At 37.2% G+C, this 19547-nt stretch overlaps 1 protein-coding gene across 2 annotated transcripts in view; it reads right to left on the bottom strand.

Moving 5' to 3' along the window:
- The window catches only part of stx (ubiquitin-like domain-containing protein stuxnet), a 151431-nt gene extending 134008 nt beyond the window's left edge, over positions 1-17423 (bottom strand). For both annotated transcript variants that reach the window (XM_090386978.1, XM_090386979.1), the window contains exon 1: positions 17053-17423. In XM_090386978.1, coding sequence (XP_090243104.1) covers positions 17053-17273 — 221 coding nt within the window. In that variant the 5' untranslated portion in view covers positions 17274-17423. The remainder of the gene's footprint in view (positions 1-17052) is intronic.
- Positions 17424-19547: the final 2124 nt, after the last annotated feature.

The following is a 19547-nucleotide window of genomic DNA, read 5'->3' as shown; positions in this document are numbered from 1 at the left end:
CAAAACATTACACGAAGTGAGTGAATATCATGTTGTCAGATAAGTGTTGTGAAGTGAAAACAATTGTACTTTTATTTATTAATAAATCAGTAAAAGTTCAGGACTTTATTTCAATACAGAAGTTGGGATATAGTTTTCTGTCCTATCTGGGGAAGCCTATTTCTGCTGGTTTGGTCAAAGTGACAGGATTAGGCTTAAGTTCACTTTAGACTTCTTCATAAATCAAAATAAATGAAGTGTTTGTTTATACTGTTTATTGTGTTGTAAACTCCTGTGGGATGGCCACAGGAGTTTACAACACAAAAATACAATAGAGCCGTATTTAGCAGTCACGTGTTTAGAACCGCGGTAAACTGAAACGCGTGTACCACTATACCCTCGCGTTTGATCACTCGGTTACGGCGGCAAGAATCGACCTAACGTTACTAATTCGAACAGCATCACCAAAAAGGTGAATTGCCTATTCAATTAAAAATTGAGACTACTATTACAGCCTTTTTTCGAGACTTCACTCTACTGTTACCCTGACCACTCGGCTACAATTGCCTCTTAATGGATGACCCACTAATTAAATAGAAAGTAATCAGTTACAAATAAGATTTTTAAAATATGAGGATGAAAATGGCAAAAATTAACCTATCGGAAACTATTCTTAAATCTGGCGCAATGAACTTCATGTAAGGTAATGATCATATTTCTTCAAACTCGAAATAAGGGAATTTGAAGAATTTCCTAAAAGTAAAGAGATGTGTGACAGCTGAAAAAAAAAAAAAGTTATGTCCATAAATCACTAAAATAAATTACGAAAATGTTAAAAATGTTCTTTAAACATCAATATTTTGATTTTTTTTTAAACTTAAAATATGGAAGTGCTATTACTGAGTCCAGAAATTCGATTTTGTTATCAATAAATTGTGGTTGGATCTCCAGGGAAATAAAGTTAAGAATAATATTAAATGTTATTTCTTCTTGTTGGTTGTGATTTTTGCCAATTTTTTTTTTTCTTGTTGAGGCAATTTCATCAAAATTTTCAGAAAAATTACAATGACTCTCTCTCAGCATATGAAATATAGATTCAGCTTATCACTAAACAGATAACTTGACCTCTAATGGTCCACGAGATAAAATTAAAAATAATAAATTTTCTGCTTATACTCCGGGATGACCAATTAAGGTCAGAGGATAGTGGAAATCGATACAATGTTCAAAGCGGTTTATGCTTTAATCATAAAAATAATGCAATTAGTGAATAAAAATGTAAGAATTAGTTCTTTCTTTCATTTCTGAATTCACGGGTCGCATCCTGTAGAAACCATATATACTGTATCCACTCCAGATCAGAAAGAGAGGGGGGGGGGAACGTTGCCGACCACTGAGCTACGACATCAAACCCCGTTGTATCTTTCTTTAACAATATCACTGAGTCATGTCATCACCATGACCTTGCTCGCACAACATTACACTTGAAGCACGGTATGCATTCCTAAAAATATGAAGTCAATTATAAATAGCCCTAAGTCATTTACTGGAACTGAAAGAAATGGGATGATAGATAGGAAGATGAAAAATCACACAAGGGAGTCAACGGCATTCGTCAACTGCTATCAGAGGTCGTCTGCTGTCGGCCTATTGTGGCCTACATCCAATCTGGCGCGTGGGCGTTGGAATGTGAAATGGTAGGTGTACCTGGCCCGCACGAGGCCAATAACTCCACGAAACATCCCACACAAACGTGGGCCACGGCAGGAAACGCCGACTTTCTCCCCCAACCCCCTTCCTCTTCTACAGCAAACGTTTTCCCATGCTTACAAGCGTGGGCAGGTCGCCTCTGGGGTAGGATAGTAATCACAACATAGCGCAACGATGCTAGTTTATTCACAAGGTCGTGTGCTTTCACTAAGGCTATCCCAGCACTTTTGGAGGAACAACTTGAAAACTACAGCTGGGAGGAAACCCCGTCTCCCCCAATACGGAGAAACTCGAATTGTTCCGACAATAAAGTACAGTACTGTCATCTCTACCAGTACCACCAACGAGAAAAACAACCCGAAAGTAGAAAAGTCGTAAGGAATCGCGAACATCCTAACAAAAATCCACGAACTGCTGCACGTTAAAATTTTCTTTCTTTTGCTGTTAATTTGAATTTATTATTATACGTTTATTTATAAGGTAAGGTTAAGCCAGTCAGCATGCAGGCAGGGAGGGCACGATACAAATTAAAATGTATAAATCTCTGAGATTTCACAAACGTATTCAAGTCTGAACTAACATCAGAGGTTAGATTTAAACAAGGATCACGATAAAATTTATACTTATTTGCAGATGATATGTTTATATATATATTCAGGTAAATGTATACATTAAAATGTCGGGTAGAATGTTTTGGACATTACTGGAGTAGAAAAGTCGAATCGACACCAAATTTTCACTAAACAAAAAATGACCCAGTTTTTCCCCACCCCTCTCCCTACACAAACACTGCATAAAATTAAAACAGCAGCTCCTATATCCATTTCAAAATTTCTGAACTTCTTGAGAACATCCTCAGGCTCCCTTGTATCAAAATTTCATATCGATAAATTTACTTATATCTACGCACCCACTAACCCATATCACCCTAAGTCCCCCCTCAAAAAACACGCCCATCGCTTCGTAATGTTTTTGGTAAACACAACTATTACTTCTATGCTGTTGAATAGTCCTGTAATATATGCCAATAGAGTAAACCCTCGATTTTACGAACAGAGGGATGGGGGCTGTTCCATCATTCCCGAATGCCCGTTAAAGTTTTTTTTTTTTTTTTTGTTTTCCGAGACCATTTGCTCCGCATAATGCCTGCCCAGAGTCCATCTATACCACGGAAAGGTAGACCACAACTAACATAGGCGGATCCAGAATTTTTTTTCTTGGGGGGAAAGGCACATGTCATTGTGATAGTCTAGGTGCTGTGTGTAAGGTGTAACGCCGGTACGGTAAATGCATTGTTTTTTTTTTTTTTTTTTTCACATCAGGAGAATCGCAATGATCAGAAAATTGTACAAAAACAAATTCAGATTCCTTTAAACTTAAATTTTTTTACTCACATTTTTTCACACATAATTACAGCTTAAAACGTTAAGATATGATGTGATATTTCTAATTCCAATTTGGGGGAAGGGCGATATGGCCTGGGCATTTTCCTGTTGGAACAAACATGGGTCTATAGCAAAGAATCGCCACATCGTTGGGAACATGGAATTGTCCAAAATATAAGGTAGGTGTCGATGTTTATGGTTCCCGCACAAACACCAAAAGGTCTTAGGCTATACCATGAGAAACAGCGAAACACCATAAATAAACCTCTTCGGAATTTCGGCAGCACTACAGGCATCTTCTTCCAAACCGCCCATCTGATCGGAATAAGTTATTCGTCACTCTATAAAACCAAATTCCATTGCTACTCTAAGGTCCAATTACAGCGTTCATTGCATAATGGAAGACGATGTTTGACCTATGCACTACCGTTCTCCCTTGAAAACAGAGGCTGTGGAGCTGCTATAGATGTTACACTGTAAATTCCTGGTTGATATTTTGCAAATATATCTGACAAGATACTGCCGTTCCGAGTATCCTCTCACCAACATCATCAACTGCCGACGTTTGGTGGTGTAGGCTGTCAACAACTGCACGATCCGACAATAAAACCTCTAGAAATCAGCGTGGCTCTACATGCAATGACAGGAACAAACTAACATGTGTTGTTCGTACGCTTTCCTTATATATAATATACCATGTATGTCACTTGTTTACCCATGAAAGTCCAAATGAACTGTGAAAACAGGGGTGTCCGGATACTTTTGGAGAGTAATATACGTGTGTTCGCGCACGAGTTTCACTATTCACAAAGCGCAAATGCCATCATAAATAACGTCAGTAAATATAATATTAATAAAGTAATAAGGCCATAAAACTGATGTAAAAGGCTTAAATTTTACAACTTATTTCTTTGTAAGATGCTATATGGCCACCCTGTACATTTAATTTTAAAAAAAAATTAGGAACCGCTTTAGCAGAGCATTCGGCAAGCCTGCAAATGCAGAGATGTACTAACAACGGTAAAGAATATGGCAATATTTAATTAATGCTGATTATAATTATATGACATCATAATAAGGGCAAATTTTTAAGCTAATTTAACAATAATAAGAAAATATTAGACTTTGTAAACGTGAAAAGACCAACCGCTGATCAGTCGGTTGAAAAGTGAAGTCCATGCGTCCACGAGTACCAAATCACAAAATAACGAGCCGAAGTGAGTCAACGGATTTGCTGATGACGTCGTTTGTAGCGGTCACGTGAGCTTTCCTGACGTATACAACACGTTCAACATGAGCAGGTAAAACGAGCTGCGTGAATCAGCAAACAAAGGCGCTGTGGGTCGGCTACCTATATTTCCATGATTCACCACACTCGCTGCTCTTTCGTATGGCGTCTGATGCCCCTTTGGAGAGCGCATAGATGCACAGAAAACAATTACAGACAATTTTTAGGGAAACAGTAAGCAGAGAAAACAAGTATCCTTGAAATGCTTATTTATTATTCACTATCTGTTTATTAGTCATAAGCATTAAATAAGGTTAGGTCATTTCAGAAACCCAGACAAAATGTTCCATGTTTTGGATGGGTTTCGCCAGTTGCCAAGAGACCTTAGGGATCTTCTTAACGCGCTGCTTCCCCCTCCAAGGTTTCTCGATAACTAGTAAAGCTTAAAGGTGGCAGATGACTTTCATCAACCGGTGAAATACCACCACTTTGCTTATTGGAGGCTTGAAGTGGTGAAACCCATGTTTAGTCTCCAGAGCAAAGTTTCCGGCATCCCCCTCCCCCCATACTTATCCTTCAACCCATGCACGGTACTAAGTACTATAGGTTTCGATACCTTTCGTGTTTGGGGTTTTCATAAAAAAAAAAAAAAAGCTAGACCAGTGGTTTTCAATCGGGGTGCCGCAACAACATTCCAGGGGTTCCATGTAATTTGGCTTTAAGTTACTTAAACATTTTTTAAAATGTATATATGTTTATTTCATTATAAAAAGGTGTACAGTATCTTTTTAATTTTGTGGTGATCTATAATTGATGTTTACTTAGTACCTCTATATAAAGAATAAAATTATTATATACTGTATATATATAATTTGCATTATAAAATGTAATGCAATTTTTATAAATATATTATTGTACAACGTAACATATATATTTCTTAATATTAGATATATACATACACACACTAACAGAGAGAGAGAGAGAATCGGATCTAACAGGCAGAAAATTGAGTAGGGGATGCCGCAAAATAAAATTACTTAGGGGTGCCGTTATTTAAAAAAAGGTTGAAACCACTGAGCTAAATGTTGCAGGGCTGTTGGGTGGGGGGGGGGGGAAGAAGTGAATCTGCATAGGGATTAGAAAGGAGTAGAACGGGAAGAAACTCTGAATGATCAAAAATGAGTTTAGCTTTAAGTCGATCCAAATGCCCACGAAAACCTGGATCTTTTTGACAATCAAATGAAAATAACAGCCATTTATGAAACATCAACGTCAATAACAGTCATTTATGATAACCAATTGTTATTACCACTTTCCCCAGTAGTGCACAAGTCCAATCAGTTACCAAAAAAAAAAAAAAAAAAAACTTTTAAGACCCTTAGTAAACAACTATTGTACACCATAGTTTCTTATTTTACTAATAAGAGTTCAAATATTTGTCATGTCAGGGTCATCCTATACGGTACTAATATATCATATTATGTATCAAAAATGCAATAAATCAGCATAATAAAAATGTTACTTTTGCTGATTTATTGCATCTTTGATATCACATAACTGAACTCGTTAAGAATTTTAAAATCTTTATAAGATTTCCGCTTCACCCATAAATAAATTTTAAAAATAATAATACGGAAGGGAGATAGCATATACTCTACCACGAAAATATTTTGTCACTAATAAAGCACACAAAAGTCAGAATCCGCTTTGCAGTTTAAGATTCATGATGTTCTGAATTTGATATCTTTGATGTGATATATGAGCTGAACCCGATTTCTCCATAACCTCCATTCCTGATTAACAGGCCTCTGAGAACCTTCGAGGTAATTTTAAACATTTAAATTGAATTTATTTGTACATAATGGAATGGAAGCGGCATTATACAGCCATACTGTTTAAGATAAAGCCGATGCCGAGTAATACGTAATATCCTGGGAACCTCTCTAAGTAGATAATCCGCTCTGGAAGGTACAGGCTGTAGTGAACTATGTCATAATCAGGGCCAAGGCCAGTACAGAAATAGTCATGATAAGTAAAGTGGTATCTACAATACTAATTCTTTGATTTAGGGTAAACTACAACCCTGAAAGACTAATCAGCGTTTTCTATTATAATTATAAATTGCTAAATGCAAAGTTTGAACATATTAGCGTTATATATCAGCTATCTTAATGCCACTCCTGTGCTATTATCATGAAATTAATGAACAAAGTTTGCTAACATAACTAGCTGGCTACAACACTTAAGAAAATAAATCACAAAATTAAAATGTTGACAAAGAAATCGGAAAGCTTCATCTCTCTGGTAACGACATCCTGTAGCCGATGTCACAAGAAAGTAAATATTACAATCCAGCGGGAAATCTTGGTTCCTCTCAAAAATCGCTAGCCAAACTAAATTAATTTTCGCACGAATTTTATTTTGCCCCACGTTAAAAAAAAAAAAGGAAATTGAGAGTTCAAGAATCTTAAGTACCTTATTAAGTACCTTATTAAGCTGGTAGTATTGCTCAATAGCAATACTACGTGCCAACAAATGATCATCATTTGTGATTTGGTGAGGTTCTCTTACCAAATCACGGGCGGTGCAATCCTCAGCGAGTCAATGCACATATATGCCTTACTGGTATGTGTGTTGCGCCGTAATCTAAACCCACATACCAGTAAGCAAGCAGATGCAGACTTGGTGGTACTGGCACTGCTCCTTGCATCTAAGGAGCAGTGCCAGAACCCATGTTTAGTCTCTAGAGCAAAGTTTCCGGCATCTCCCTCCTCCCATACTTCTCCTTCAACCCATGCACGGTACTAAGTACTATAGGTTTTGATACCTTTCGTGTTTGGGGTTTTCATTAAAAAAAAAAAAAAAAAAAAAAACTCTGCACCACCAAGACCAAAAAACAGACTACAACCAGAAAATAGCTCCTTATAATCTCTCATTAATGCCCAAATAACAAAACTCTTCAAATAAATTACACTCTCTCGAATAGCTGTTCTTATCTCAAAGCATAGATGTGTTTATCATAAACTTAGCCCGAACCAGACCAACAATCAGTAACCTCCTCGATCCTATCAGATACTCGGAGTTCCTAATATCAAAAGCACACGATACAGGAGGTGGGGGGGGGGGCATAGCCTTTCCAATAAACTCAACTCATTCATACTCTCCCAAGTAACTATCCACTCAACGAAGACCTAGTCGATACAGCAAAATATAATATTAGTAAATTAATAAGAGGAGTTAATCGACTGTCGTGATCACAGGAATTTTCATTCCTGTGATCACGACAGTCGGTCGAAAAGCATTGTCAGCTTCAGGAAGGAAAATCGTCTTGAATATTTTCGTTAGATTCTTTTAATTGCGTTAATTTGAATTTTAATTGTTTTGAATTGATTTTGAATTGTGTTAAATTGATTATTTAATTATTTATATTTTACTTTAATTATTTAATTATTTATATTTTACTTTAATGTACCGGTAAGTTGTCGATTTTTTCGTTTTTTCCGTTTTAATTTCTGGAGGGTATCATACGGAAGTGTTCCACGTACTATATTGAGGTTAACTCCTCTTATTAATTTACTAATATTATTATCAACGTAGAACATATTGAGTATTACAGCTCTGATTCATACTATCTAAGCAAAATATAATATACCGGGTAAAAACCAAGTTATCCTCACTGAGACCAACCTTAGTCACGTTGTGAAAAAGGCCCATAATTCCTCGCGTCATTGACGGAATTCGAGTCTTTTCCACCCGAGTTTGAATGGACTGAGTATTAGTTAAATATTCAACTAGTACTCAGGAGACTAGTATTAAATTACAGAAAGTTATATGAAGTGGTTTACGGCGTTGGGTACAAACTCCACAAAATTTGTGTGCGCACCATTAATTGGGTAAGCCAATTAATATACAAATATACAAAGACACTGATTCTTGATTTCATTCATTAATACATATTTAGGAGGTTTTCTGTCAGCTAATGCTCTGGGATATCGCAATCATTCAAAATAGCGAGAGTTGGAGAATCAGTTATACTGTAAGCATAAATGTACGGGGCCTGGTAGCATTGCGGTGCGGAAGTTTCACGACCTCGATGGCGACCAGCACCAAATAGTTTCTTGTTACCTCCTAAAATCAATTTCAAAGTGCGTTACGTGTATTTTGCATATACCCATTTGCACTATTGGGTCGTGTTGTTGTTCGTTAAATGCATTTGACTTAACATTATTTTCATTTGGGACAGTCATTAGTAAAAATGTCTGATTGTGTTTCTAATAATTCTGACTGCCGATGGGGAATTATTTATCCTATTATTAGTAGTAGTTATATTTTTACTCTACCATATTCTATCATATTTAGAACATATCGATACAGACCGATGTAATGCACAATCTTTCACTTAGATGGCATTAATCGGTGCTGATCTCATTAACAACCTTAAGTTATCTATAATGTTAAAATTTACAAATAATTCTTCGCCTAATACGGATATATATATATATATATATATTTATACACACACACACACCTATACTGACTACCTTTTTCAACTGGTAGCAGAATTTGATGTCGGGCGAAGCGTGCATGGTTTTTCAACTCGCTAAACATGCAAAACGCGTAATTCACAGATCTCAGATCTATATAACGAAACCTCGTGGCCTGAGCTGCCATAGCATTAATTCTAAACGACCATACCAGCCAATGCAGCCAGCAGTCGCTAAAAAGGTCATCACAGGAGTATACAATTGTATTAATGGCGAACAAATCATTAACTTTACACCAACTAGAAAATGTTATGCGTATGTGAGTATACGCAAGTATGTTCGTGATTGTGCATACAGCATCTGAGTTGTATGTACCCTTGGTTCGCATTCAGCAGATGATGCGAAGGACATGGGAAGGGAAACCAGTTCGGGGTAGAGAGACACTGGTCGGGCAACTATTTTCCAAATCGGCTTCTCTCTCTCTCTCTCTCTCTCTCTCTCTCTCTCTCTCTCTCTCTCTGTACTCTTGTAGAAAGGCTGAAACGATGCATATGCACATCTACAACCAACTCCATTGCTTCGACTTCTCCTGTCAGAGAAGCTGCTGAGAATGCCATGACCTCATCGACCGCGTGCTAGCGGTCAATAAAAGCAGCAGAGAGCCTAGAAGACCACGTAATCCTGTCTTCTGAGTATTATCTGTATGAGTTACCTTCAGGGGAATTTTCAGGCCATTGTCCTCAACGATGCGAAGTGCTCAGCACACAAACACGTACAGAGATTTTGAAAATCGAATTATATATAAGACTACTTGTATTGTACAGAAACATTTTCACATATGTTGATACTAAATTTATTTTCTGAAATAACTTCACCTCAGTGACATCAAATATTTTACTTTCTTCTTTGATCTTGCGTCCCCCACATATTTCCAACAATCGTGAATATTATATATCTTCATTTTGTCTTGAAGATCTTATATTCAATACCCGAAAATCGCTTTGCCCACAATTAGTGCAAACGTACATTAAACTAGCAGTTCGTGACCTGTGGTAAGCGAGAGAAGAAAAAAAAAAGTTAAAAAATAAGTGGCATTTATCCTAAGTACTATTTGTAATAGTATAAATTGCGACCTCCTGCCTTCAAGAAAATTTTTGGATAATGGAGTTCAGGTTTAATAAAAGATTAGGAACTCCTGAGCTAAAAAATAATAATTTATTATGATCCATTAGAGGAATGTATTTATTTGTAGGAAGAATATCAAAAAACATTTCGATCGCGAGGAGGAAATTTTTCCATGAACGAGTTACACGAAACGGCTGTGTCAGTGCGTGAGAGAAAGAGAGTTCAAATCTACTATTTTGTGTCCGTTGGGGGTTAACGTTTAGATAGAAACAGTGGCCCCCTGCATTGCCTTCCGTCACCGAACGGATGCGAAGACAGCCTGGGGCTAGTCAAACCTCCAGTCTGACGAGAGGGAGGGAAAGATTAGTGGCCTGATGTGCAAGGACGCGCACGCGGGGGAGAACGAAAGAGCGTCTACCCCAGCAACAAAGACCACTACCATCCGCACGTTCACTCATCATGAGAGGCACGTAAAGAAGCACACAGGGATAGGTTTTCGACCCCCCTCCTTCCTTTTTCATCTACGTTGTCTCTGCACGAAAAATGACGAGAACTTTTTCTTATGGCGGTGGACCAAACTACGTCCAGTTGATAGGTGAGAGGGAATAAAATTTTACATCATCCTGTTATTAGAAAGGTTAATAAAAAAAAAAAAAAGAAGCCAGTAAGAACACCGTTATTATTGGCTACTTCACATAGCAAGATAGAAGGCGTTTCAATTAAAAGGCACTGAGTCTAAGGTTAAGGTATTTGTCACCTGGACCTTTTCCGTCATTTTTACACTCAATTTTTGAATTTGGTGTTAAAATTCAATTAAGTATTACTGTTTAGATTTTATGAGTTATAAATTTAGATTTTACATAAATTACTTTTTCTCATTGAGGAAAAAAAAGCAGTTTTCTTATAATTATAATGTTCCATTAATAATTTCCAAACACCAATTTCTTTTTGTTAAACATGTTTCCTAGATTGCATGTCATTGTTACCATGTGCGTATTTGCAACGTATAAAATCACTTATTTTAGAGACATGCTGTACTATTTCACAGTATAGTACTTGATTAAGAGCAAAATAATATTTACTTTTTAATTAAGGCGGTTCCAACTGCTGAAATCATAGCAGTTGAACCGGCAACGTTCGAACCTGCGAAATTTCTTTTTTTTTTTGGTCCAGTGAGGACCAAAAAAAAAAAAAAAAAAACCCCAAACCCGACCCCAAAATACATCGAATCACCAACCCAAATCTTTGAGTGAGAGAAGACAATAAGTGCATACTTTAAAAACAATTTAAATGCATTGAAACCAATTTAAACAATGAGTCTATTCTTTAAACACTTTAAAAGCAAATGTTTCAAAGGATTCTTACAATGTTTTTTTATGTTTCAACATTTGTTTTTAAAGTGTTTAAAGAATGGACGTATTGTTTAAATTGTTATGGACTTATTGTCTTCTCTCACTCAAACATTGGAGTTGGTGATTCGATGTATTTTGGGGTCCGCAAGCCTCGATTCCGTGGTGAATTGGATCACTGAATTTGTCTACGAGTGTGAGGAATTCATGTAAATTATTTGCATAGTTAATTCAACAACGAAGAGTACCAGCACAGAAGTGTTCTACAAGACATCGTAGAGGTAATGCCTCCATTTCTTACTTAACTAATTGATGTAGAAGTATTGAGCCATTGCAGCTCTATCATCTATTAATTACAATAATTTGGAAATAAATAAAATATACACTGTTGTATTACGTACTTGAATGTTCATTTAACAAGCTTTGAAAGTTAAATGCCTTTCAAATTGAACTGGTTGTAGGCAGTATTCGGAATACACCTGACGATGTTCTAGTAAATGCTCTACTCTCCCCGTGAATTGCGTTGGGGTACGAGAGACGCCATCTCTTTCCCATATACCTTTTCTTTTCTCTAAATGATGATGCAGCATTGTCTGTTTTAGTTTCAATTTACTACGGACGACAAAAGGCTATTTCGCATAGCGTCTAACAGGCGTCTACGCTAGTGAGATCTATCTTTTAGAAATTACTGTACAGTGTACATATCTCTTATACGGCAAAAGCTTACAGTTCACCCGTCCGCCCATCTATCCTCAGGGTAGATGGTGGATGGATGAATACGGACAATACCCCTGCCTCTGCGGAATGCTATAATTTGGATTACTGTACCCGTCGTGCGTATCTTACTGAAAAGTGGCTTTTGTCATGTGTGTTTGCCGATTGAAAGATCGGAAAATTGACGGAAGTAGAATATAAAAGAACGAATAGGAACAGGGAGTACAAAAAAAAAAAAAAAAAAATCAAGTGAGCAATAAAAAATAATACAATTAATAAAAAGACTACTTGTATAAAGACTGAAAGGAAAAAAAATAGATTTTTATAATAAACAAATCAGTTAATAATACAAATATAAAAAAACAAGTTTTATGCGCAAAACAAGAACATTTCGTTTCTGCACACCTGCCATATTGCCTATTCATTCTCGAATCAGCACTCGGCAACAAACATAAAACAGTGTACTTCAGCTACAACATAAGGTATATGGATATAACGTGTATAAAAAATAATAATTGTTGGATTTCTAAATTATCCAATTGTACCATAAAAATTCCTCCAATATTAATAAAATTTGGGGGGGGTTAACAAATTGTTCTAAAGAGTCATATAAAATTTCATGAAAATCCATATCCACCGAGAGACCAGTTATTACACGCGGGAGGAAGGACGACAAAGAAACAATTTCCGGAATTCTATTGGTTCGATTTTTATGAAATTGGAAATGGTTCGCTCGACAATTATTTCTAAAAGAGCAAATATAAAACTTTATGAAAATCCATCCATTAGGCGGAGCCGAGTTATTACATGCGGACGGACATGAAGACATCCTGCTTTAGTCTAATAGACACCACACGCATATCTGTGTTACATTAGATACATGACTGAATTAGGTACAGCGGCGTTTTACCAGCTTGGTGTCCTGGTGCAATATATATATTATTATTTATTTTTTTTTTCCCCAATGTAACTTTGTCTCCTTTCTCTTTGGGCCTTCACTCGGAGCTCATTGCCGTGAAGCTGCACAACTTGTACCGTAGGATGATATGCTACTGACATCTTATGTACACTTGAGACTGATAAGCATTCATAGCCATACTAAGCTTTAAGTCTAGTAAAATATTTCGTCCAGTTTGACGTTACAGTTCTAAACTTTATAGAAGTACAGTGTATAACATAACTTAGCACTCTCCTTTTGAGATATAGACTGAGTGCTAATTAAACTAGTAACTGCCATGCCTGCTACAGTTAACGGTTAACCTTAAAAGCGATGATGTCGTCATAGTTACTTTGCATCTCTATTTCTTAGTAATCCAGTAATAAGATTCTTATTCATATTTGAATCACAACCACCATCGTATTGACACCCACAGAAGAAACGATAATGTTGCAAGCAGGTGCAGCAATGCTAATACTAACAAAAAATTAAAACGTTTCACAGGAGGTAAAAACCAGTGGAACTGAAGATGCATTTAAAAATACAAATTACTGAGTTAGCGAAAGTCTAAGAAATTCTTTAAAGTTTAGAAATAAGATACAAGGTGGTAGAATAAAAGAAACATCTACCAAAAGTCAGATAGTACGGCGTGTGGTGTGTGTAAAGTGTATTTAGTGTCAGACGGCACCAGGGGTTTCCCCCCCCCCCCCATCTCTATGGTGTGTGGCAGGACAACATCGACACGGAACAGAATACGCAAAACTCTGGAACTGTCTAAAAGGATCAAACACCATTCGTCCAAAGAAAAGTCGCTAATTCATTTTGGTTGAACAGCGACAAAAAAAAAAAAAAAAAAAAAAAATATGTGTTTATTCTCGATACGGCCGAGACCAGAAGAGGTTATATATTCATTGTTCCTGCAAACATACTCGAATAATTATTAAAGGCAGCCAGGTTTTCAACGCTACTGGTTCGAAAACCTAGCTGCCTTTAATTCGAGTACACGCTCGAACACACAACTTCTTTACTTGTGGACACGCACGCACCACTAGACCGGTCCGCGCGGGTAGCAAAGTACAGTAATTAATTAATCACCGTCTCCTCCCCCACCGGGTGAAAAACACCCGAGTTCGAATCCCATCAATGAAGCGAGGAATTTTTATGGGCCCTTTTCACAACGTGGCTGAGTTAGTCAGTCTCTAGGGAGGGTACAATCCTTGGACATAATATACATCACTATCTCAGTGTTGCAATAAAGATTTCTCTATAGGCAGATGGGATCGTTCTCGGGTGGCTCTAATATCACAGTTAACCAGTGAACTCCCGCTTCCCCTCGCGGTAGCAGTGATTATAATCATAGTCCACCCCACACCAAGGGGGAAAGGCTCGGTTTCGACTCCCATCAATGACGCGAGGAACTTTTATGAATTTTTTTTTTAAATTCTGTGACGGGATAAGTCGGTTTCAGGTGAGGTCAGCAAAGTGTTTTTTCTCCCAAACAAAAAAAAAAAAAAAAACTAAAAATTGACCACAGAATTTTATTCTCTCAATTAACAGACCAAGCCCCCCCCCCCCCATAGTCGGTGCCACTGCCTATGGTCGAGGCACTGCCCACATTTTGATTCAAAATGTGGGAAAATATTCTACAAATAATAATAATACTGCAATTTCGTATGAGAATACTTCAAGTTCGGTTTTCTTTACAGATAAATGACTAACTTAACTCTCCAAACATTGCTCTTATATTTGGCTACTACCAGCCATATTTATTTAATCATTTCATTACAGAGTACACAACTTCAATTTAAATGTAAAAGTTAAAATTAATATAAGAACAAATGAAGAAATTATTAGGAGTTCCAAGCGAAAATACAGGGAATCATAAATAAATATACAAGTGAAAGTAAATACAAAAAGACCAGATAATAAATTTATATACCACAGATAATCCTATACACTATCTCTTATAATAATATAAAAATCTATAAACTAACATGAAATGCATAAAAAAATTAAACTTAAATTGAAATATAATTGCGTATAAAACGATATAATTATGTCACTGGATATAAATAATAGATTAAGTTTAAAAATTAACAGACGTAAAAATATGTGAACAGAACTGTCAATAAACGCAATAGCAGCTATACACCAATGAGCCTAATACAATTATCGAAAGAACTGAGACTTAAGCAAACAAGCCACCCACAGAGAAAGTAAAAAAAAAACGCTAAAAAATTTTAAGTGGATAACAATAGGAAACGGTCGGTGGTCTCTTTTTACTTTTCCAAGGGACGCCAAGTAGGTGTTAGCTGCCCTGTGCATCCCCGAATTACAACCTTTCTGACTCGTGCTGCTCATGCTTCACAAAGATAGTAATATATGCGCACGTTCGTTTGCGTAAAACTGAGATAAAAGAAAGCCCACATTAATGCTGCAACGTTACGAAAATACTTTTTGAACTTCAAACTGCCTTCACGTTTCGTTCCCTTTAAAACTTCTTACATCTACCTTTTCTTTTTATTTTCTGAAAATAAAATTCAAAGTTGTTTCCCCCTTTTGTTCGGTCGCAAGAGTTTAATAACAGCCCCTGCGTACAATACAGCAAAATTTGCTACGTCCAATACTAAAGGGGTGTTAAACACGCCTCTCGCTGTTTGCGTCAGTGCATCGTCATCGGACGTTATCTACGGCTGGTCTGGATGAGAGAAATCAGACGTAAGTAGCGTACGTACACTGCGCGTGCGTGGCGACACGATATATTTGATATCGCCCAGCATTGCATTTATTTCGGTATTCACATAGAGCGAAGTTCATCACACGCGCATAATCCAGAAACAAAATTTATTTCGACATCGATATATAACTTGCCAAGGAAATCCTCCTAACTGTGCTGAAGGAGGCTGAATTGCAAGCATAGGTGACATTTTGCCCCTTGCCCTTTCCGTAAAGTGCTACATATCACGTTATCTGGAAAACTCGCAGCTACAAAACGTCTTCTACACATATCAGGAAGCTGGGAGATATTTTACAGCTATATTCCTGAGAATTAGCCTATTCATTGCTATATATCTGTTTTGCGAAACAGATTTTCTGATAAATAACTGCACTAGTTTTCTCAATATTTAGAGTTTTAAGGAATTAACAGTTATATTCTAGAATGCACAATCAGTATTCTTCGTAATTGTATGATATATACAGAAATGTCGCACTGTTATTTAGAAATATCAGCCAACAAGAATTGGCTGATTTTTAGAATGTGGACAAAGAGGATTAACCGAGAAATTTGTATGCAATAAAGAGTTCTTCTTCAACCTGTCACAACTAAGAAGTTGATTCTTATTTAATATGAACATCGTTACAATTAATAAGTCCACAATATCACAAGAGAAATGCAAAATGCTACATGTCGGTGGCTATGTTGCCAATACAAGCAGGATCGAGAGGGAGAGAGAGAGAGACCCACGAGCCAGGCGACAGTTTGGAGAGCCAAAAATCATTGGGCGCCTTCCTTCCCTATCATCTATTTGTATCTATATTATTAAGAGCAAGAATTCCTGGCTACACGTGCAAACATCTACTTTTCACGTTAACATCGAACTATTAATTTATCAATTACGCTAACAAATCATTATTCATATTCAATGGCTGGCAGTGCTACTCACTATCTTCTCCTTATCTGTAACATGAATAGCAAAACATTTCAATCACACAAACTATTTTTGTCAATCCCAATGAACATCCTATCGAACTTAGCTGCTACTTATATGTACCAATAAGAAAGAGGTAGCATTTATGTACCAATAAGTTAGCTTGAGAATTGAAAGAAGAAAAAAAAAGCTTCCACGAAATGTTTATCTTGCAATTGCCCACATGATTCTTTCCCTTTTCCGAAGCCTTATCTTCCGTTGATTGAAAACAATATTTAAGAAGATTCAACTCTGCATACAATGCATTTAAAATCCTCTACATAAACGGATACAAAAAAACGTTTTGTTTTATTTTTTAAACAATTATCATTTAAAACAAAAAGGTATTCTCCGTGGAAGTGGAACTTTATAAAGTACAAATTTAGTTTCCGGAAACGAAGGTATTAATCACCCCGCTATCTGAACTGTGAACAAATCGCAATATAACTTACCGAGTTTTGTGGAGCAGCACAATTCTGTCTTTCGGAACTTTCAGTCTGTTGGCTACTGTCCTCCTCAAATTCGTGACGTTACTATCCGGAGGAACTTGGACTTCTATCTGGCCCCCCGTAGTAGGCAGGATGTACAGTGTACGCTGGCTGCCATATTCCACTGGCCTAGTGCTCGTATTTATTAAGGTGCTTGCTTTGCAGGAGGCTGTTTCTTCTGCCATCCTCACAGCGACTGACAGTCCAGCTCCAATCTCTTACTCTACTTTGGCTATACGCCCACACTATGAAAGGTGGAAAGGCTCGCGCTACTCAAAGGAAGAAAAACTTTACAAACACAAACTGGAAATCAGTGCCATCTAGCTGCTGTCACGCTGCACGGCTCCATGCGACTGACGCCTATCTCACGGCACTGCGAGCAGTTTCACAATGAACGTCACCGAGCCAATGAGAAACGGCGTCGTCGGACGGATCGATTTGTGATGTGGGGATGTCGACACAGTTTACTACAGAATGGTTGCCAAGCTGGATGCAACGCTGAAAGTTACGCGCGATTACATCACGAGGGCAGCGTTGTTCATTTCGACCTCTTATTATGGGAGCCGATGAAATCCCAGGAGATGTTGCGTCTGAATTTCATTGTGTCGTGATAAAATCACGAACTGCACCCGTTATATAGAGATGAAGGGCATTTTGCTGATGTCAAGACAGCTTTCTTCAGCAGCACAGAGAAACGGCTGCGGATGTTGGGTAAGAATATTTACACCACCTCCCTAAGTTGGACTAGAAATCCTTTTTTTTTTAGCTTGGAGCCATTTGATTCTTTTAGGTGTTTAGAGAGCCTATTTTTAAAAATGTGTTGAACGTAGAGATACGAGGTATTTCAACGCCCAAGTAGCACTTCGGAAGTGTACTTCCCCAACTAATTATGAATTTACTTCATTAAATTCATAAATCTGACGACCTTTCAAGCCATGCGCCCTTAGACAATTACGGTTTCCACATCCTCATTGCGGCTCCGAATGTGTTTTCATTTATACCAGAGGTTCCCAAAATATGAAGCGTACCCCAGGACACGCTGTTTTTTTGAGGTGGGGAGGAAAGGGGACTTGTTGTTTTCATGAAGCACTCTTTTAATAAAATATAGACAAACCATCCCACTCATCCAAGTACAAAGCATTTTTTTTTTAAATTTATTTCTACTATTCGTATTTTATTTCTTTGAGATTAAATGTATTGAAGTTTAGCTATGTATATTCATAGCTAAACTTTAGTTCAAATCTGGTTATTTGAACTTGCTCTGGAACTTGAGGGGGTATGAATTTTATGAAAACACTTAAGGGGGCTCAAGGTATAAAAGTTTGGAAACCGCTGATTTATAGTGTCAGCATCATATTGCACTGTTGTATTCTGTCTGTACATGTAATAAATATGTGTTCACGAGCAGGTTTTCACAGGGTAAACTACTCCATCTGCATGATATTGGCAAATTACAGTCACAATTAAAGAGCGGTTTAAGAATTCTTCAAGTCTCCGACAGAATTCGAAAGTTGATTCTCAAAATGAAGTGTCGAAACCATTTATTTTTCTTCCCTGAAGTTACAATGATATAATGCAGTATTTGCTCTAAAGCTAAGAGCTGTTTCAATAATCCTGAATAATCTGGATTGTTAAACACTCATTTCATAAGAGTAATTTCGCAATATTTTTGAATTGAAAACGTAAATTGCAAACCAAGCCAACGCAAAGACGGATCAAGATCTTCAGGTTTTTTTTTTTTTTTTTGTTTGTTTGTTTGTTTGGGGGGGGGGGAGAGAACAGACACGCAGCATAAGAAAACAAAGGAGACTGAGTTTTAGCAGGTTATGCATCATCCATCGATTCGGAATAGAATAGTCAAGTACATACTGCTCTGGTTCAAGAGAATTTAATTTAATTGGAAGATTCCATTGCCAGGTAACAGGTACGAGGTAGAACCTGAGTGTATCTACCAGAAAAAAAATAATAATAACAAAAATAAATTTATATTTATACTCCGGGACGACCACACGAGGTCAGAGGAGTTCACAAGATGAGAGAGAATACAATAATTCAAATAATAACCGTATTTAGTTGTTTTCCTGCTAATCAGTATTCAGTCCTGAGGCTTGAACCACAGTGCTCCTGTACCCACAACTGATGATGCAACCAACAGATTTTCAGTTTTTATGGAGAGGTAAAGAGAGCAGCATTATTATTCATGCGGGGACTAATGATATCACGCCCCCATGAACTGATGGTTTCATGTGCGTGTGTCAGTGTTGGGTTGACGTCTAGAAGCAACCATGGCGAAATAAAGAGCTACTATCAAGGTCGAGAACGTCAAGACGCATCGATCCCCATCAGAAGAAGAATCGTTTTAAGGTGGTAGATGACTTTCATCAACCGGTGAAATACCACCACTTTGCTTATTGGAGGCTTGAAGTGGTGAAACCCATGTTTAGTCTCTAGAGCAAAGT

The sequence above is a fragment of the Mastigoproctus giganteus genome, chromosome 12, assembly GCF_048544385.1.
Source record: "Mastigoproctus giganteus isolate SK-2022 chromosome 12, ASM4854438v1, whole genome shotgun sequence".
NCBI lineage: Eukaryota > Metazoa > Arthropoda > Arachnida > Uropygi > Thelyphonidae > Mastigoproctus > Mastigoproctus giganteus.
The sequence above is the reverse complement of the archived record's forward strand: the minus strand, read 5'-3'. Positions and strand labels throughout refer to the sequence as shown.